This window comes from Ptychodera flava, chromosome 10 (assembly GCF_041260155.1).
Source record: "Ptychodera flava strain L36383 chromosome 10, AS_Pfla_20210202, whole genome shotgun sequence".
NCBI classification, from domain to species: domain Eukaryota; kingdom Metazoa; phylum Hemichordata; class Enteropneusta; family Ptychoderidae; genus Ptychodera; species Ptychodera flava.
The window spans coordinates 15,776,592-15,799,364 of NC_091937.1; the positions used below are offsets into that span (position 1 = coordinate 15,776,592).

At 37.9% G+C, this 22,773-nt stretch overlaps 2 protein-coding genes across 3 annotated transcripts in view; both read left to right on the forward strand.

The window, feature by feature from the left end:
* Positions 1–17,195, forward strand: part of LOC139142115 (dehydrogenase/reductase SDR family member 6-like) — a 55,343-nt gene extending 38,148 nt beyond the window's left edge. The window contains exon 9 of the mRNA XM_070711942.1: positions 17,137–17,195. The gene's annotated coding sequence lies outside the window, so the exon portion shown is untranslated. The remainder of the gene's footprint in view (positions 1–17,136) is intronic.
* Positions 17,196–19,213: 2,018 nt separating this feature from the next.
* LOC139142110 (uncharacterized) overlaps positions 19,214–22,773 on the forward strand; it is a 37,697-nt gene continuing 34,137 nt past the window's right edge. The window contains exons 1-4 of one of the 2 annotated variants that reach the window (XM_070711933.1): positions 19,214–19,471; positions 20,915–21,982; positions 22,294–22,406; positions 22,558–22,603. In XM_070711933.1, coding sequence (XP_070568034.1) covers positions 20,938–21,982; positions 22,294–22,406; positions 22,558–22,603 — 1,204 coding nt within the window. In that variant the 5' untranslated portion in view covers positions 19,214–19,471; positions 20,915–20,937. The remainder of the gene's footprint in view (positions 19,472–20,914; positions 21,983–22,293; positions 22,407–22,557; positions 22,604–22,773) is intronic. The other variant, XM_070711934.1, reaches the window with a different exon arrangement.

Consider the following 22,773-nt stretch of genomic DNA (forward strand, 5'->3'; position numbering starts at 1 on the left):
GTTTGTGGAGTGCGTTTTTTTAAGAATTAAATATTATATTATTAAATATTAATACATTCTTGTCAAATCTATGGTCAAACATGGAGCTAAAAAAGAAAGGTTATTTTCATCTTTGTTTCTGGTAACTTCAGAAATTACGCGTTTACAAGACCTGTGCAGATGTTCACTCTGAACTCCAAACATGTAATAGAACAAAAGCCGTTTCCTATTGTGATATACTTTTTTATGGTAAATATAGTAAACAAATCTTGGAATAAAAACTAAAATTGTCACTTACCTCATCCAATACCAGTTGTGGCACCACAAAACAATCACTTTTTCAGTAACCTGTTGGCAGGATCCCACATTTATGATTGCCGGCAACAATATTCTTAATTATACTCACTTGTTCAGGCTTAAATTCATAGGGCAAATTAAATTTAGTGTGAACTTTCTTTAACAAATCCATAATGAAACGAAATACCAGTGAGTTCTACTGTTGTTGATACTTCCCTGAACAAAGGTTGAATGGCAGATTTCATAAACTGTTTGGATCAAGTTGATGTTTACTTATTTAAATACAATGTTACCACATTTGCTAATGAAGCTATGCATATGTTTGACCTTAAAAATTTGACCTGATAGCATAGGATAATTAACGCCTTTTCTTATAACTTTTCAGTGCGAGGAATCTTTCCTTAAACCTTGTAAAGTTTTCTGTTTTGACAAGTTGTAACCCCTTTTTAGCATTTCGGATCATGTGTGTTGAAGTTTTAAACATCAGCAAAAAAGTTTCGCAGTCTTTTAGCTTTCGCGCAATGTTTGCTGGGTAATCTCGCTTAGCGAGAATAAACATGGCGGCTCACATCTACCGATCTACCGGTAGTTTTTCGTAGTTTTTAAGTAAATGAAGACATTGTTGTGATCGCAAACCCTGTCCGAACATCCCTTGTGCTCACGCGGATCGTCCGACACAGGTTTCAGGTACCAATTTGCTGATTTGTACACGTTATCGCTGCGGTCCCGATCGGCACCGCAAATCTCCACTTTTTTGCGCAGGCGTTTGTATGGCGGAGGTGGGAGGCGGCGTAGCCAAAGCCGGACACTCTCGCCATACTCGTAGGGCTAGAATTCTACTGTACATATTGCCAGATAATATGCGATGGAATTTTGCGTTTCACGTCGTTCAATCATTCAGATGGAAATGCCAGCCTTCTCCAAACTTTGAAAAAATCAGGGTGTCAGACTTTGGAATGCTAACTCTTGTATAACAATGACGTAATTTAATGAGAAGACCTTTGTATTCGAGCTCGACAACAGTTTTTGATTAGGCCACCATGATGAGAACTCTCATCATGGCGGATTCACTGAAACAGTGAGTATTCAACAACTTTTTCATATGTCCATGTAGCACATTTGTGCAAAAATTAGCGAGTCCACAGGCCTTTGGCGAATCAATAAATGCGTTTTAACCACGCTGAAAGGTTGAAAGATGCATCCGTCACTTTGGGACGAGCTAGATAAATGCAGTCAAACCCAGCTGGGCATAGAAATTTGCCATAGTACTAGAGGCGATATAGTACGACCGGCCGTGCGGTGGAACTTTGCAACAAAGTTTCCATATGAACTGACGTACTTGAATGACAGGCACAGGGTACACAAACAACTAGGCTACAGGCCATAGAGCCCTATGGTCTATAACTTTTCGCCGAGGCTTCTGGGTAAATTGGGTGCTCATGCGCACATGGCTTACGACCTGACTTGCCCGACAATATCCTGCGAATATCAAAATCAATACGTAAACAATGGCTAGCGACGGCAAAACATTTCGCGTTGTCCCATTGATAAAGGCAATAGAGAACAACGGAAAGCCTCAACAAAAAGACTGCAGCAGTCGGATAGCTACTTCCCAGCAGAGGGTCATCGAATTGTGCAGCGTGAAACAGTTTTCAGAGGTAATTTTGTGGTCGTATGCGTGCGACGACTCGGATTTGCCGTACGCGTACGTACGTACTGCCATGGGGGGGGGGGGGTTGTCGGAAAGGCCTTGACTGACGTGATCAACATTGTGGTGGCACTGGCACACCTTCATAAGTTCATTGGCATATAATTGACATTTGCAGGCTCTTTTAGGTCTTGTGTGCCACACACACGGCATAGACGTGTCAGCATGGAGATATGCTTCTCCTCAGAGGGTCTATCAACGCTCACCTTCTCCATTTTCTAGGTCAAACACGCCAATCCCATTTGTCAAAAGACGGAAAATAGGCTATGCATAAAATCCCGTTCCCTACATTACACTCGCGTTCCCGACTTGGTTGTGAGTGGAAATGTTAGGTGATGTATTCAGGTCACTAGGAAAATTAGCGGTTTCCACATGAAAAATCTCATTCATCTTCTCCAGGTCCTCTAAAAAGACAGAAAATATGCCCAGAAAACTTCAGAAAATCACAAATTTTTGAGAGCGATTTTCAAAACTATGTATCTTACGAAACAAATGACATGGTTTTCACTGTTTACAAGGTGGTCTTTCTGTCTTGCGATTTGCGCATGTGCAGAATATTTTCAGCCAGTTGTTGATTCAGAATCGAGCGTGATTCCAAGACAAGCAAAACCTGTCCGCATGAGCCGATGGCGGCGCTCTTCAAAAAAATTACGTCATTGCTCATTAACCTCCCCCCTATAGAAAGTTATACGGCTATAGGAAAGTTGTTTGTGGGGTATGGTGGCCAATAACAATGCATTCTCGTTGCATTTTGATAATAATGTATCAATCACAATGACACGGAAATTATGCCTCCTCCCAACAGAAGGGCCATGGTCTATTTTTAGCCCTGCAACAGTATATCTCAGTGCTGAAAAGGCCATATTGTTGTCATGTTGTCATGACGACTTTTAAATTTGCATACAACTGTGAGAGTGAAACGGGTTGTTTATAGGTCACAAAACTTTTGAATCCCACTGTCGTCCATTACACCTGTTTCCTTGGGCATTAAAGGTGTGCAAGTATACACATCAAAAGACTAGAAAATTCACTTCATGGGCAGAACCTTGTAAAATAGCCCTTTCTTGTCTGGTTAACGAAAAAAGATACCCCTGATCTAAAATATGCATGGGCTTCCAGCCAGTGTCACCGGGCTACTAACTTCAGAATATGGTTGCCCAAGTGGACTACCAGGGAAAAAAAGTTAATTTCCAGCCCTGGGCAATATTAAACATGAAACATTTAACTTGTAATATTTCCCCTTGTCTTGGCCTGCTGGGTTTAAAAAAATGTTTCAAGGTATACAGGGACCATGTTCAAATTTAGCCATTGCTACCATGGAAAGGGGAGATCTAGCTAATCATCAGAATCATAGAGTTTATGGGGTCACGCCAGGTCACACAAAAATAATGCACCACTACATGGCCATAATTTTACTTTAGTTAAACAATCAGAAATAATTTGTCTTCATTATTCTTCCTGGAATGAGGCAAAGAAATCAAAATAAATTATTATAAAATGAACATTATTATACGTCGTTAATTATAAATCCGTAAAATAAATAAGTACCAGTGAATTATGTTTTAAATAAAACAAAAAAACTGTGCGCTACTGTTACTGCTTCTGATAAATAATGGTACATTGGGTGATAAGGGGAATTGGGTTCATAAAATTAATTTGAGATTCAAATAGAATTAATTTTAGCACATAAAATTAATTTGAAGGCATAAAATTAATTCGATGAATGCATAATAAGTTGGTACTATACTCTATAACACTTATTTGGGATGACTGCATGAAACAAAATTAAAAATGTTTGAAAAATTATTTCTGGTCTATATAAAATTAATTCAAACACACTAAAATAAACGGAAACAAATTTTGATAACAATGGCCCCAATGTACATTATCTTAATTATTCTTCCTAGAATGAAGGCAAAGAAATTACAATTATTATTATTATTATTATTATAGAACAAACGTTAAAAGTTGTTACTTAGAAATCCATAAAATAAATAAAAAACAGTGAATTATGTTTTAACATAGACCCTTTCAAGGGTCTATTGTTTTAAATAAAAAAGCTGTGGTTTCCAAATAGGTTACCATGGCAACATAAAACAAAAATGAACATTGAGTTCATGCTGTGATAAATACACTTAGGAGAGCATTTGCATAGTTACTGGGATTACTTTTAATGGAATTTTGAAAAAAATTGAAATTTTAAAACGCAAATAGGTTACTATGGAAACACAGGGCAGTAAAAATGGATATCATATTTTGTCTTTCTAATCTAAAATAACCCTTTGGTATAATATTTCTGTTGATTAATGGATTTTTACACTGGATATTTGGTCTTTCTAACCCAAAATATCCCTTTGATATAACATATTCTGTTGATTACTGGATTTTAGGTGGAATCTTTGAAAAACTGGTTATTTTTACTCCTGAATGGTTGCCATGGAAACATCTCACATTAAAATGAGTGTGATTTTTTTTGGTGTGCTAACCAGAAAAACCCTTATTATCAATTTTTTACATCAATCAATAGTTCTTTAATAGGAATTAGGGAAAAAGTAACATTTTTAATCCCAAATGGTTACCATGGCAACTCGAAACATTAAAATAAGTCTGGTGTTTTGTGTTGTCTGACCCAAACTCCCCCACTAGATAATTTTCATAACAATCAAAGTAACTTTTCATGGGATATTAGAAAAACTGAAATTTTCAACCCCTAAAATGGTTACCATGGAAACATGGGGCAGTGAAATCGATATCATATTTGGTCTTTTCGACCCAAAATACCCTCATGGTGAAATTTTCACGGAAATTGAACCTATTATTATTCGCGTTATTATTTCTATATAATACTTATATTAATTATACTTTATTTAAAGAGGGTAGTCTGATTTACAAAAAATAATTGAAATTTACATCAGAGCCCTCATACAGGACATTATAATGCTAGAGAATAACTATAATCACTGGAAAAACAGTGGCCACTATTGATACAATCCAGAAACATATTTTGAATTCACGCATATGACAATGAAAAAACCAATTAATCCAGAGAAGAACCTTCATTCATATATTTTTCAAGGAGAAATAACATAACTGAGCTTTATACTGTGGCGAACTCTCAATATTCTAATAGAAAGAGGAATATAATTCCAAATGATAGTTGAACGATAAATAAATGATCTTTGTCCAGTAATTGTCTTGAAAGAAGGAGTATATAAATTACGGTTTATATACTGGAACCACAATGCTCTCCAGTGGCATGGCCGCGAAAGTCAGACTACGAATAGAGGGCCGAGGGAAAGTCCCAAATGTTTGGCAAGTTATGATTGGTCAATCAACGCAATGGGTCAAAGGTGTCAGTGCTTGAGGTCAAGATAAAATCCTGTCAGCGCCAGCTCGTGGTCTATTCATGATTTCCCCTTTCTCATTGAAACCGGTGATCGATAATACAACGTGCGATGTTTTCAATGTAATATCTTGCTCCGAGTTTAAAAATAAACATATTGCGAAATGAATTGACATTACGACCAAGTAAGTGTTGGAGCATCTGCAGGGCGAGACGAAAGCTTGCTATTCCATACCCAAAGTGTTCTGTGCGAGAGTAAATTGTGATTGTTTGACTGTGATGGAATGAGCGAATCGTAGTTGATCTAATTTACAGAAACCTGACAATTTTAATGCTTATCATAAGGTAGCGAAATAAATCGGCTGTACGTTGGGAATCCGTGACATTATTCGACCAACCATTTTTTCACAGCCCTGCATTACATTGGAGCGAATTTCGATCTTGAATGTACTTTCTTAGTGCTGTATTTCTGAGAATAACACGTTCAGCGCGAAGGGGTTTCCAAACCGGTGAAATTTTGAGATATTGGCAAAAACCCTTGTGACGACGGTGCATTTCTGCCAATACTGAAATCTCGTCAAGTTTCTTCTGTGATGTCATTATTAGGGTTGGCATATCCGACGCCGTGCATTATGTAGCCAGCTTATGATGGATGATAATATTAGAGACCTTACGCTGTATTAGCTCGAAATCCGGCACCTATGCATTGTCCGTTTGAAACAAGTGAGAAGATACAAAGAATTCGTGTCATTTTTAGGCTAACCATATTTCTATGTGGAAATCACAGAAAGACATTGAAAAGCATGTCCAAATTTCATTTTTTTCGGATTTCGGACATAAGAAAATGATGTTTTAATGTAGTTTTAACATGAACCGTTGCGAATTCGTATAGAAATAAAATGCTAAGAAAGCACATTTAAGGTCGAAACTTGGTCGAGTTTTAATGTAAATGATTATGTGACCCGATAAAATACCCATTTACCCATTTTTCGACTGTCATTGTTTGATTTAAGTGTTGAAAATCGAAAAGGAAAAAAAAGCGCTTCTTCAACGTGAAGAAACGTTTTAAAATTGATTATTTGGATAATGAGATATTGGAATTGTCTTGTTAAACTTGATGGAATCAGACTAACAAAGGTAAAATATCTCTGGGACTATGCTCTTCAGCAGTCTAATTGGTCTTCTGATATATGTAATATTTTTGATGACCTGAATTTTGATACAGATGGACTATTTCATGTAAACTTAAGTCAAGCCTAAAGTCATTTGCGGTTTGAACATTCAACAACTTGGTGTGTAAATGTGAACCGAAAACAAAAACTTTCGATGATCAATTTGATGACGTACATGCTAAGCGTTTTATATCATATAGCACTAAGCTCTTCTTGTCCAAACAGAGGTTCAGATTATAAATTTTATATCCAACTGAAAATGCTCAGTCGACATTAAGTACACGGTCAATTATTGCATTGATTCATGATTAGTAATAAGAAAGAAAAATATAGCTGCAAGCAGCGATGCCGGGGCCAAAGCAATCTTAATTGGGAAAAGAAGGCAAATGTCATCAGAGAGGGCAAAGGTCATCTCAGTTACACGTGTTTTTTGCAACAAAACTTTTGTTCCTATTGTTACATCTGTCAACCAAAAATCAGACCACTAGGTTTATTGGCTAGCTCAAAATTATATATGTGCATAATTAATGAGGTAAAGGATGTGGCACTATATGGTCTACCATCACACCAAAAATGAAGATAATAGCCCTTGTGGCTACTGATTAAGAGGCATAGAAGTAAATTTGAGGTCAAAGGTCATCGAGGTCATGTGACATTTTGTCAAAAATCTTTGCTCCCATAGTAATCCCTGTGTACCAAAAATCGGACCTCCTGCTCTATTGCCTAGCCCAGAATTACATATGTGCATAATTAATGAGGCACTTGATATGGCACTATGAGGTCTACCATGCTACCAAATATGAACTTTAAAGCTGTTGTGGCTAATGATTTATAAGCATAGAAGTAAATTTGAGGTCAAAGATCATTGAGGTCATGTGACATTTTGTAAAAGATATTTTCCCCAAAGATATGCCTGTGTACCAAAAATCAGATCTCTAGCGCTATTGGCCAGCCTAGAATTAGATATGTGCATAATTAATGAGGCACATGATGTAGCACCATAAGGTCTACCATGCCACCAAATATGAACTTTATAGCTGTTGTGGCTACTGATTTATAGGCATAGAAGTATATTTGAGGTCAAAGGTCATCGAAGTCACATGACATTTGGAAAAAATATTTGTTCCCATAGATATGCCTGTGTACCAAAAATCAGAGTTCTAGCTCTATTAGCCAGACTAGATATGTGCATAATTAATAAGACATATGATGTGGCATCAAAAGTCTACCATACCATCAAATATGAACTTCATAGCTGTTGTGGCCACTGATATATAGGCATTTTCGTATATTTGAGGTCAAAGGTCATTGCGGTCACATGACATTTTGTCAAAAATCTTTACTCCCGTAGATATGCCTGGGTGGTAAAAAGCAGACCTCTAGCTCTATTTGATAGCTTAGGATTAGATATGTGCATAATAAATGAGGTATAGGATTGATGGTCACGTGACACTTTGTTAACTTAGACCTAATGTCTGGCTATTCAATACAGTGGGTATATTTCAATGGTTTTAGAGACATATTAATAAAGAAATATAATAATAAGTTGCCGCTGGATTATATTCCAAGAAAACTTAGAGTAATTTTCCATAAAAAGCGGCATCGTTTACTAAAATCCTTCTATTGTGTGTTTTAGAAACACATTTTCCAAAGTTAAACGAGTCACAGATATCAAGAACATCAATATAGAAGATATGGCGGAAAAAGAGAAAGATGTATAGAGTTTTCACAGAAATGGAAGTTAATAGATACAAAAGATCTAAGTGTACAAACTCGTTCATTGTATCACAGGGGCTCAGAAGTGGCTATATAAGTCAATATTACAGCGTTTTTCTTTCTTTTTCAATGTTACAAATAAACTAGCTGAGCCTGAAGAGCACAACACTTGTGTAGCTGTCTTTTGTGTAGCTTGTATTGGCATGTATAGTGCGCCCTCAATAGGGAGTGTGATCATATGTAAATACGACCTTTAGTTCCGTGACCTCTAGCCATGCCATGCGTACAGACGTCGTCGCTGTGTTTACTGACGTCGCCGTGTTTACTGTTCTAATTTCCCAGTAAGCATAGCGAGGACAGGAAGTAGGAATGGCTAGAGGTCACGGAACTAAAGGTCGCATTTACATATGATCACACTCCCTATTGAGGGCGCACTATACATGCCAATACAAGCTACACAAAAGACAGCTTCACAAGTGTTGTGCTCTTCAGGCTCAGCTAGTTTATTTGTAACATTGAAAAAGAAAGAAAAACGCTGTAATATTGACTTATATAGCCACTTATGAGCCCCTGTGATTGTATGTTACCTTAAAAGATATATACACAAAAGACGTACGGTCGGATATGAAACAACAATTAATAGTTCGCTACGATGATATGCTTGAAAAAATTGAAAATGTCGATGGTTCTGGTCTCGTTCTCGAGGAGATACTTAATTTTAAAGTAATTCTTAGTACAAGTTCGACTGGGGGCTGGCAGCCATGTCAAATTGCCACAATGGTTAAAAAATAAGCATTGTGTCAGTGATCTGATTCTGCCTCACGGCAGCTCCCGCTGTTTTCAGTATGCAGTCATAGCAAGCCTCAAGTTCGAAGAGTTTTGCAAGAAATGTAACCAGACTAGAAGGAACTGGAAGACATATGAAAGTTTGTGGCCGATTACTGCTGGGATGGAATACCCTTTCCTACACCCCCGGCCTACACGTATAGATCAATCTGCGAAATTCAAGCGTTTCGAGCAGCAAAACCATACAATTAAGTTACAAGTAGTACAGATTCACGAAAGTGATCCTGACACATCGGCTTATTATCATGGTGGCAACTCTGCAGCGCAGACTGCCAAAGTCTTACTGATAGTCGGTGAAAGTGGCAGCGGCCACTTCGTACCAATTACTGCATTAAATCGTCTTGTTAATTCTAATAATAATCATAAGAATAAGCACAGACAGAAAAGTACTTGTATGGGTTGTGTGCGAGGTTTTGCATCAGTAGAAGAATTGGAAGTACAAAAGAGCTACTGTGGGATAGACGAAGTTCAGCCAGTTTTTCCTAAGAAGATATGTCAATTCGAAGGGCACTGGAAGCGGGTAACTTGTCCCTATATTGTCTATGCAGATACTGAGGCAATCATTGAGAAGGACACCGGCCGGCACATTCCAATTTGTCTTTCGTATGTTATGATTGAGCGATGGTAATATGGTGACAAAGAGTTAGCAAATATAGGCCGGAAATTTACTATCAAAGAACAATCACAGGCAGAGACTGTGTTGCAGAATTTCTAAGGGATGTATGAAGAAAAGGGCTGAGAATTATTCGAAATCATACTATTGGAAAATAAAACCGATGAAAGATACTTCTCTATACGGGAATCCGACCTGTGTTGCATGTGAGGAGAGTGCCACATATAGAATTGTGGGGGATAAAACTATTTTTATTGTGAAGGATGCCGCCCGTCGAGAACTATTCCAATTTACTTTCACAACCTCAAGGGGTATGATGGTTCTTTTATTATAAAAAAAATACATGAACTAGACGACGGCTGTGGGAGCAGCTCCCAAGAGCCCAAAATCATAGCTTAAGCTGCCAATGGAGGAATTATGTGTCTTATGAAAACATTTATTTTAGTAACTCAATTGTTGATGGTGAGGGGTGGCAGAATAGGAACAGGGAGACAGTCAAACGTTTCTTTTCGATAAAGTTAGTGGACAGTGACCAACTAATGTCTGGGTCGCTTGCGAAGTTGGCAGCGACCGTGCCAGAGGAAGGTTGGATGATACCACTTTCGTACCCAGAAATTCAGCGGGCAAAGGGTTTCTTCCCGTACGAATACTTAACTGGAAGAAGATTGCCTCCCACAGAGCAAGAAATTGTATAGCAAACTAACAGAAGAAGGGATTTCGGAGTCCGAATATGAACACGCACTGAAGGTGTGGGACGAAGTGAAATGTAAGACCCTGAAGGATTATATGGAATTCTATTGTGAGACTGATGTCTTCCTTCTTGCGAATATATTCGAAAATTTCCGCAACACATGTTTACGGGCATATAAGCTAGACCCGGCGCACTATATGTCAGCGCCCGGCCTGACATGGGATGCTATGTTACTTTTCACGGGCAATAAGTTTAAACTCATTCAGGATGAAGAGCAGATGACTTTCGTTCAGAGTGCGATTCGAGGTGGTATCAGTCAGTGTAATATTCATTACTTACAAACAAATCATACAAAAGTGGCAATCGCCGACCCGGAGCTACTGCAGACAGAGCAAGCGACTGAAATAAAATATCTTGATGCCAACAATCTCTATGGATGGGCAATGAGCCAGCCAATGCCAGTGGGGGACTTCATTGGTTGACGAGGGAAGAAATAGAGACAGCTCTAGAAGGTGGGAATGCTACCACAAGACTGGGCGACTTCCCACCCTGTTTTCTAGAAGTAGACCTAGAATACCCAGAAAATTTACATGAAGAACATAGTGATTATGAATTTCCGCGCCAGGGTTCTAGACTGATTACAAGTGTTATGGACAGAGAGAATTATGTCTTACGGGCATGAACATACATACATGCATGCATGTATGCACGCACGCATGCACGCGCACACGCACACGCACACACATACACACATACATACATACATACATACATATATATACACACACACATGCATACATACATACATACATACATACATACATACATACATACATACACACACACATACATACATACACACACACACACACACACACACACACACACACACACACAAACACACACACACACACACATACATACATACATACATACATACATACATACATACATACATACAGGTTTCTCTATACAGGTCAAATATTGTTCCAAAGTGAGCTCTTTGTTAAATGGACGATAAGTATTTAGCCTCTCAGAGTTATTCAAGTCACTCATCCAAAGTTGGATATCAATATCTATATACCTTTGCTTAAACAATTTTAAAAATACAGTCTCGTCGCCTACACCTTGGTGTTCCCAAACTTCTCCGAAACCATAACTTTGAAGTTCACTTTTTGCCCAAAAATCATAACGGTGTACATCTATTTTACATTTTTTGAAATTCGTAACATTTGTATAACATTCTGTTTTGTCCATTTTCAAAAGTTTTAACCAATATTAAATACCTTCAAAGTTGGTCTGCCTATCTCATCTCTCATAGCAATGATCAAAGTATTGTTATACAGTTTTAACATATGACGCAGCATTTTGTTTTGAACTTTTTCAATATCTGGCGCTGGATGAAAACCCAAATCTCAGTGCCATAGAGTAGTATTGGCAGTATTTTACAATAAAATATGTTGAGAGCAGTTGAAACATGTAACGTACAAAGGCAGGAAGTAAGACTGAATAGGGCTATTTTAGCTTGGCCATTTAATGCTTTTTGTGCTTGGTATCAATGACCAGTCCAAGAAAGAACACACACCAAGATAGCCATAGAAAGAGGTTACCGCCACCTGCCGACCATTGTGAAACCACTTCTCATATCTTTTTAGACCCCCACCTCTCCTAAAGACAATAATTCTAGTTTTGTTGACATTAACCGTGAGTTTCCATTTGCAACAATATTCATATACTTGCCCTTTGTAAATTAGAACATCTTCCCATTTACTAAAAATTGAAATGGGGTCGGTGGAGTAATATTCCCAGACCGACAGAATTTGTGGTTTTGTAATCTAAGTATCGTTGAAGACGAATTTCACTTTTGACTTATTTGTCAACGTATATGGACTTGAGGGCGAAATATATACCTTACTATCACTTTAACCCTCCTGTTATGTATAAATTCAAGACCCTCCTTTCATCTCAAAATACCGTCACACCAAGGAAGTTGAGCAGATACATTTTTTTTGCATCATGTTAACATATTGAAACCTTGAAAATGGTATAAACACCTGTATCAAATATCAACATAGTCCGTTCAGCAGTTTTTGACTTTTGTCGTTTACGAAAAACATTCACTGTCCGACGTCACTCAACCCCAACCACAATAACAGAATGACCTACGGTCATTATGTTAATAAAGTCACTTGTTGTTTTAAACACTGTTTCCCTATGCCTTCCTTTTCCAGGTTCTGCAAAAATGATGCCACTAAACAAAGATGGAACACACGATATGCGGCGCATAGTAAATAGACAGATGTTTCTGCTGCCTGGTATGAATGTCAATGGTACCCTTGACAGGAGATGTAATATCAATAAAAATCAATACACACCACCACCACCACCACCACCAGCAGCAGCAGTAATGTATAGCTCGTTTGCTTATTCTGGGAAAGTTGGAGGAACTTTCTATGGCAACAATTTTGGTTATTCATTCATCCAGAAAGCATCTTTCTCTTCGTTTTTCTTATATCCAGCAGCTTAATCAAAAATAGAAGATGATACCAGCCAGATGCCGGTACATTACATGTGCAAGATTCTCTGGTATTTGCCTTAGAAACTTTAGTAATTCCTGCCCAAGACTGCGTTCATGGCAGCCGTAGATGTAAACAATGGAAACTCTGGCATCGTGGAAGCCCGCCGATGTGATGCATTTTATTACTCTAGTCTAATCAAGAACATTAATATCAATAATCAAGTGTACATTAAAGCACAGATTTTCCTAGTTTTGTATTAAAAAATATTCAAAGTTTCATCATAGACTACCACATATAGTGAGCCAATATTTTAGATGAAATTCCAAAATTAATTTCTTGTACACAAATTTAATTATTACTTCCACTTCAAGCACAGTATATTTAAATATATTATCAGACATATATAATATACAGATATAGCGTGTTTTGTGTGAGAAAATTGTCAATAATTTGCGTGATTGACTCCATGTATTATGAATTGATATTTTTGGATGAAGCACTACATCAGCCACATCTTGCCTTCTTATAGTTGCAAGGACGAGCAAACAGAAGAAAAACATGTGCCAACATCAGAACTGACACTGACCCAGGATGCAGAAAAGTGATATCCGGAACGAGAAAGGCCTGCACCAAAATACCTCGATGATTACGTGGCTAAGTTTAATCTGCTGTTTAGTCAGCCAGAAATACACCAGTCGTTTTCTGGAGCAGAATAATCTCCTGACTAGATGTATACAGAGACCGGATAGTCCCCCCGATCTCTTAGCTATATTCCGTACTGCATCATCCCAAATATTCTTTGTCAGAATTAATTTTTAAATTGCAGAATATTTGGAGAAGAAGGAGCAGTCTGATAAGTTTTATATTGATAGACGTAGGGGTGCCCAAATTAGATATAGGGTAAAATGGTACGAGGAAGGAGAGAGAAATACAGGTTATTATTGGGGTTTGGAGAAAAAACGTTACAGAACAAAAACATATGAACAAGCTTGAGGTAGATGGAAAAGTTTTAACTGACCAGGGTGAAATTCTTGGGGCTGCCACAGATTTTTACCAATCTTTATATAAAACTCGGGGAGTCCAATGTAATGAAATTAATAATTATTTGAATGATATTAACATAACTCACAAATTGAGTGAGAATGAGCGTGAACGATGTGAGGGGTTAATAACGAAGGAAGAATGTAAAATGGCCGTATGGAAAATGAAAACTAATAAAACGCCAGGGTGGGACGGAATTCCAGTGGAGTTCTATAAAGTTTTTTGGAAAGAATTACAAGATTTGATCTTGAATTCGGTGAATGAGGGTTTCTCAGAAGGGCAGTTTGCTCTATCACAGTACAAAGGATTGATAACTTTAATTCCCTAAAAAGAGCCTAGGCTAGATATTCAAAATTTGCGGCCTATTTCGCTTTTGAATCATGATTATAAAATTATAACGTATGTACTAGCTCATTGATTGAAAAAATTCATCCAGATGTGATTAATGGTGACCAGGTGAAATATATTAAGGGGCGTATAATAGTAGAAAATGTGCGTGTTATTGAGGACGTAATTGATTTTGCAGAAAGAAAAAGGAAAAATGGTGCCATTTTATTTTAACATTTCTTCAAGGCCTTTGATTCTATTGAACATAATTTTCTTTTCGCTGTTCTTGATAAATTTGGGTTGGGAAATTCGTTCATTAAGTGGATAAAAGTAATATACAAAGACTGTAACAGTGCTATCATCAGTAATGGGTGGATTTCAAGATTATTTGAAATACAAAGAGGGGTACGGCAGGGTTGTCCTCTGTCAGCTTTATTATTCTTATTGGTTGTAGAGATTTTGGTAGAGATCATAAGAAATGATCCTGAATTTGAGGGGTTCGTTATAAAGAAGGGAATAGTTCAAAAGCAGTAAAAATTACAAAAATGGCCGATGACACGCAAAATCTATGTAGTAAAGCAAGGTGTCTGTGCAGAGTACTTAACCTTATTGATGAATATGGGAAGTATGCTGGGTTAAGATTGAATAGAAATAAGACAGAAGGGCTAAAACTTGGAACTTTGAGAAATAAAGCTGACCCTGGGTTTATTTCATGGCCTAACACCCCAATAAAAGCTTTAGGTGTTTTCTTTGGTCACAATAAAGGAGACTTGAAAAAATTAAACTGGGATGATAAGTTACAGAAGATTCAGACAATGTTAAAAATATGGCAAAGAAGACACCTTTCACTTTTTGGAAAGATCACGATACTGAAATGCTTAGCTTTTTCCAAGGTTCCATACATAGCATCAATGATTGAAGCTCCTGCAGATTTCTCGCGGCGTTTGACAATTGTTTTTCATGATTTCCTGTGGGGTTATAAACGGGGTAAAATTAAGCGTTCAATTATCAGCAACAAATTTGAGAATGGGGGTTTAGAAATGATAGATGTTGATGCTATGATAAAAGCCCTGAAATGCAAGTGGGTTTTACGTTTTATAAAGGTGGAGAAAATACTTGGATGGTAATACCACAGTTTCATTTCAGTATGTATGGAGGGAGTGAATTGATACCGTTTCTGAATTTAGACAAAAAGGGGGTTAAATTTGTAACAAGACACCTCCCAGCTTTCTATAAGGAGGTCTTTCTTTCATGGTATGAAGTCAAGGGTTATGAAGTACGACAAGCTGTTACAGCGAATGACGTTGCAGAACAAATAATTTGTGGCAACCAATTAATCTAATGTAAAAACAAGCCTTTATTTTTCAAAGAATGGATCGACAGTGATATAGTTTATCTTACTGATGTATTTTTTAATGGTCAATATCTATCTTCAATACTTTTGAAAGATATCTTAAAAACTAGCAGGAATTGGATTGTGCAATTGTTAATACTAAAAAAGGCAATTCCTAGAGAATGGATGTCACTTATGAAAGAAGGAGGAGCTAATAATTTCTCAGATGGAGAAAAAAATTCAGTTGTAGGGGATTTAATTAGATCTTTGTGATTTTCTTTTCCAAGCATAGAATATGTAATGTGTCTTGAATTTATCAGTATTGTTTAACTTATTTGTTATCATAGTTCTAATAAAGAGATACATTTAGAAAAAAAATTAATTGTTAAATTAAAATATGATGTTTCTCTAATTATTTTTTTGCATGACTGGTATATATTTTGTTTGTGGTTTTCCGATCATGTAATCATTTTGTAATGTTTCCTGATTAAATGCCCTGTTGACTGAGTCAATTACTTCATGGTGTGTTGTATATCCGTTTACACCTTGTCTAATGTTACCAATGTCGAACTGTTCGGAACTTTGATTGTCTAAATCTTCCGTATAAATCTGTTGTGAATATAATGTGTTTTTCTTGTTCCTTCCAAATTTGTTTTGGAAATGTTAAAAGTTGGACTTTGTAAAAACTTCAAAGTGGTCCCTGACTAGTTCTCAAGTTGACCTGAATTTCCTTGCAGTCTAATTAACTTTTTATACATATCTTGATATAAAGTTGTAGAACTTTGTAACATCCTCAGTACTGATCTGTTGTTCGAGTAGTTTTCGACAAATTCATTCACTTTTGTCATGTTTTTAATTCCCCGTGCATTTTATCTTGCGAAACCAGGCCGAACTGCGCGTCATTTTTTCCACTGACTTAGAGGGTTCATTGAAAGCGTCATGGGATTGTACGCACGCGCAGTACAAGATCTGTCCTTCGATGTGATTCAGCCATGTTGAAACCGTACCCGTGAGCGCGGTGTATGCTGTGTTGTACCCATTTTAGCCAACTTGGATTGATTTGGTTTACAGTCTTTTTGATTTTTGAGCCAGAGGATTAAACATAGTCTCTCGAGACTTTATGATGACAGTGAAAGCAGTACAGTAATCTCCGGGTCCATAAAGCTGCAGATATGTATGTACGGACACAGTTACGAGTGTTTCGATACATAGCGGCCGCCGTGTGTTATGCATAGAATAATTATTGTTCTATGCATACCACGCGGTGTTTGAATCTATTTCATTCAGATTTTATACGAGGTCACAGTACTCAGAAAAACAAACACGCGCATGTCAATTTTGAACAAATATCAAAATGAACAGGAAGTTTTCATTTTATAAATCGACGGTGTATTGTCTTTATAGTAAATAAATCGATTTTGTGTTATTTGGCAACGTTAAATCAAGTTTCAATTTTGTAATTTAGTTGTTTGTCTTCGTTTTAACAGTCTGCATTCACAAATGGAACTGCCATGGTGCTGGATGGCGGATAAACCCTATGAGCTCATATTTAACCTGAATTCAAGTTCACTTTCGCCGTTGCAAATGTCAAAATTTTGAACTTAATGATTTAGTTATCAGTTAGTTTCAAGAATTTAGAGTGCCTTGAGTTCGGTGCTGTTTATTACTGAGAATCCAAATCACAGGCGCTCCTGGCAGTCCGCTAAATAGATCGATTTTCGGCTCGATCGATCCCCGGCGTTGTCGATATGCCCGCCACTGCAACCTCTATACTCACTTGCACACCTTGTGAGTATTTAGGTTGCAGTGGTGGGCATATCGACTACAGGATGGACAGATCGAGCTGAAAATCGATCTTCTTAGTAGACTACCCAGTTAAGGAGCGCCTGTGATTCAAATGATGAAATACGATTGATTCTTTCTGGCACTGCCTTTACTGAAAGTTCAGCTTCTGTCTTTTGGCATACTTGTTGTCTAAGTTTGCAAAAATGATAGAAAAGTCCATAATATTGATCAATATTTTGACACAATTGAATGAGAAGTCAAAACAAAGAAACATACATTGAACTGCGCATGCGTCAATATAACGTTGGTATAATTTGTAGTCTATACCAGAATTATATGCTACTAAGCTAAATACCCACTTTGACATGGATGTTATCGTAGATGTTGGTGCGACTTTATCTCAGTCAATGATTGATTTTTTGTGTAACAGACAGCGATGCTTTGAATATTGATAAGACTGCGGCATGAATAAATCGGAGAGATGTACTGCCGAATGTCTCAAAGTGCTGATTTCAAATGTTAAGTTGTAATTATCGAAATTGCCAAAAGTATAATTTTATTAATTTGTCCATCTATCTCTCCCGCAAAAATTAAACTTACTATTGCCCTCTTCCGACAACAAAAATTCCCTTGTCAGCCTTGTCACATTCTAGTTTCATTGGCAAACCTCCGAAAGACCAAAATCATACATCCCTGATCTTCCTTCGAGTCCCTTCCAAACTGTCCGCTCGACAGTAGAATGGAATTTCCCAGTCGTCAAATGAGGAAGAACGCCCGTCTGCCTGTTTACATGGAAACCGCCCGCTGAAACGGGAATGGTTAGTCCACCCTCCCACCAATCGGTAATAGTTTACGAAGAGATTTTCAATTTTATGCAAGAACAGCTTTGTTGACTGCCCCTAGTTGAAGTTTCGTTTGTGGAGCCCCAGATAATAGCCACGGCTTTCAGTGTACTGCTGTTTACATACACACATGTTTTCGTTCTACTCTTAAAATCAAATGCTTGATTGATGCTTGATGGTCAACCTGTCAATACAGTGGTAGTGTGTGTAAATGTTCAGTGTTATAGAGTGTTAGGAACTCACTTGTCGACGGTAAGAATGTATCTTGTAGACAATACGTTATAAATGAAAGGCTGATACTTTATATTTCAACACACTTTAGCAAGAAGAAGAACAAGAAGATTCTTTCATTTTTCAAATGAACCTTTAATACTAAAACAATATCCTGCGCAGAAAAGTACGTATCAATTCAAATTTAAAGACGAAAAGGCAAAAAAAATGAAATCAGATTGAATGCCAAAAATAATGAGAAAAAGAGGAGTATTACTGCTGAACCGGAGAAAATGAGGCTAGGTAATTACATGCATCGCCGATGCAGGGAAAGCAACACTCGCATAAATTTTGCATGCGAAGTGATAAACTATTATAGAAGAGTATATTGAGTAGTTGGTTTGCTGTGTAGTCAGAAACGGTTCTTTCCATGTGGTTAAGTAATAGTGTCTATTTATATTGTTAGGCTTTCTATTTCACTGTCTGTCAGTTGAGAGATCGTATTGCTTTCAGCAAGTCGGTTGGAAGCACCTCTACAGATCTTTATTGCTAAACGGCAACGGTGAAGATTCAAATTCTTAATCTCCAACATTACTCTACTCTACTTTAGAAAGTGTACAACTAAAGTAGTTTCCAAATCTACACATTATAATGAATAAACGACTTAGCATGCAGCTTTAATTAAATACCGATACGTCGGAAAACATTAAAGGACAGGAATGAGATGTTCTGTCAACTTGAAAATGGAGTCCGCGTCGAACTCCGGCCATTGACAAGCGACGGTGTTCAAGGTTTCAGCTCTGTCGGATTTCCCATTGACGTCATGTTGTTTATTCATGGGTGAACGCCCTCGCACTACGAACGTAAAACAGATTTAGACGCCAGCTTGCTTTCACTGGGAGCATAGCATATACATCCACGTCCACTGCAGTGTTTGTGAAGTGCACGCTCGATTCCCGCGCTGTCACTCGGCCCAACCCCCCGGCCCCAGGACCACAGCAACGATACTTTACCGTATATTTGGTCACTCAGGTGGATTCGTCGTCAATGTGAGTGAAATAATTATTATTTATCATATCGATTTGTACATGGTGTTACCAAAGCGCCGAAATTGTGTATAGCGACTTGTAAAGTGAAAACGAAAGTAGAACAGTGGGTCACGACCCCGTGCATTTTTTGTGAACTCGCAAGCGGCAGTATACGTAATTCTAGGAACGCCTCAATGGTATAGCAGTATAGTGCGGCGGATCAACAGTGTTTGCGTATAATCCCAGACGATCACACAGTTCATAATAACATTAGGGACTGGACAAAAATTACAGGGCGGGGCGGCGTTTTGGGGGGTTGGGTCGCTGTTTAGTGCAAGCATTTTTGAAGGTTCATGAAATTTCACGCATGCCTTTTATTTTGGGGGAGGGTCATCGTTTTTGCGCAACTATCGCAATTATAAGAAGGCAAGATGAGGCCTATACAGTGCTTCTCCCAAAAGTGTTGATACACTTACATGTAAGCCTATGAGAAAACTAGGAATATTTTTTTCCAATACAAAACTAACTTAATCTCTGCATGTATAGATGTTTGGTTATTTATATTAATGAACTAGATTAGACTAGGGGGTTACAAGTGGATGTGTGTTCAAGAAATTTGATTTTGGAATTTCACTGAAATGTTGATTTACTTTTTTTACAATACAAAACAAGGTGAATATGTGTATTTATAGACTCTTGATAATTGATATAAATGTACGTGATCAGAATCGGGTGTTTGAAAGAGCAGATGTAAAACATGATATCGGCATTTCACCCAAGTGATTATTCGTAAAGGTTAAAAAGTACTCTTTGAAAGTTCAAAGGTCAAATGAGAAATTATATGTCAATTAAGATATCATTGATACGGACTGTAACACACAGGGGGAGGGTCACTATTTTTGTGCATGAAAATTTGGAGGGTCGCTCTCAGTGTCTTGATAACGATTTTGAAGTGTTCCTATTTTCTGCGCAGCGTCATTTCGAAAAACACCGCCCCTGTAATTTCTGTCCAGTCCCTACGTGCTGGTCTTTAAACTCATGATGTCCTTTTGATCAGTATTAAAAAACGCTATATCAATATACTCGATTATGGAAAGATAGCACAATCAGTCCAGTTTTCCGCTGACACAACACGAGTTGTCTTTCGATGAACAACTTCATGATGTGTATTATCTTTATTAAGTAACCATTCAGCTGAATGTATTATTGACTTCTACATGCATTGATGTTGAGAAGTGGATAACATATTTCATAACGAGTTTACATGTATTGTCAAAGGGTGTCCTCATAAACATCATATTGTTTACCTGTATGTTGATATGACTACAGTGGTTTTTTATATGACAGTGAAGAAGACGGCATTAGATCTGCTCTTTGTTGAATGTGAAGTATCGATAAAACCATGCGCACTCGTGAAAGCACTCGTGGTTTTTAAGCACTCTTTCCCTGTGACTTCTTTTTTAGCCGCTGTGAAACTTGAAGTTGAAATGGCACGACTCAAAAAAGATGGTACTCCAGACATGCGTTTCAGCGAAAATCGACAAGCCTACCTTCCACCTGGTAGGACTGTCAGTGGTGGTTTTGATATGAGATACAGCAGTAACAAATCTTCATTCGCATCGCCATCACCATCACCTCCACCACGGATTGTCACCACACCAACATACATACCACCAACGATAAGCTCGTACTCCAGCGATATGCGTCGTAAAGTCAATAGAGAGCTCCCACCACGTCATCCAGTTACTGGCGGGCCGACAAAGAAAGATGGAACACTAGATATGAGATACAAACAAAACAAGGTAGCTATGAGAGTGAACAAACCAAAGACAACACCGGATTATAGGCAGACGACTCAAAAGCCAAGTTCGTCTGACATGAGACTTAAGGAGAACCGAGACAGGCTACCAAAAGATCCTTTCACTGGAGTCCGACTGAATGTCGATGGATCGCGAGACATGAGATGCTCAGAAAATCGAAAACTACTTGAGAAACTGAATGTGGATGGAACTTTAGATAGGAGATACAAAGAAAACAAGGAACCAAGGAGAGTTAGCCAACCAAAGACAACACCGGATTATAGGAAGATTACTCAAAAGCCAAGTTCGTCTGACATGAGGCTGAAGGAAAACCGAGACCGTCTACCAAAGGATCCTTTCACTGGAGTCCGACTGAATGTCGATGGATCGCGAGACATGAGATGCTCAGAAAATCGAAAACTACTGAAGAAACAAAATGTGGATGGAACTCCTGATAGGAGGTACAACGAAAACAAAACACGACAGTCAACACATTCCAGACCTCCGTGGGAATATGGAGACTCTGGCCAGGACTTATTAGCCCCGCAGCCGTACGAGGTTTACCCGTGGCGAGACTCACTACCGACGTGGACGCAAAGTGTTCCACCACCTGATCAATTCCATGCAGCTCCGGAATACACAGGTCCAACACGAGACCAAACCCGCCAATGGGATAGGTTTTATGATATGTTTGATACACAACCAACTTCACATTGGGATGACAGAAGCCTCGGTAATCAAATAAAATTGTTAATTTAATACGGCAGCAAATGTGAAAATGAATTACCGATATATCATTCCGACGTGTTTATTATGGGATCAGTCAGGCGTTCTATAGGATTTTGACAAAATACATATTTGAAGAAGGATACAGCGAATAAGGAGCTGTGCACCCTACAGCTCATATGAAATATGTTGTTGTCTGGCGTATTTTAGCAAATGGGTGCTGACTGTCCCAAGAAATCTTGTTGATGTTATGAAGGAACGTTCAAAATGTTAGGGGTAGCGATCGCATAGTTACTCACTCTGATGTACAATTTTCAGATTACAGCTACGGAGACAGGAGACCGGAAACTGCTGAAGCGACGAAATCTCAATTTTCATCCGAGACTCTTCCCGGTCCTTACAATTATGAAGCGGATTTGGTGGAACCTTCAGTGAGTACAAAACGTGTGAATATAATATAAAGAACTTGCCTGTGCTTCTTCAAGTAAACGAATCATGAAAACAAATATTTACATTAGTAAGCAATAGTAATATTTGGTGATCATCCTTTATGCAAATATTGTTGTCGTAATTAAATTACAGGAAGCTCAAGAGAAAACACAGTCGATAAAGAAAGATGGCAAGGCTGGTGAGTTGTCCAGTTTCTTTGTTGACGTGTACAGTTTACAAAGTAATTAAACGAAAGGTGGTTGGCTTTTCGATTCACATCAAAATAAACGACAAACATGCAAACCTACACACACTTGCATCCATCCATCAAAACAAATAAGTACACATACATAGACACGTAAATACATA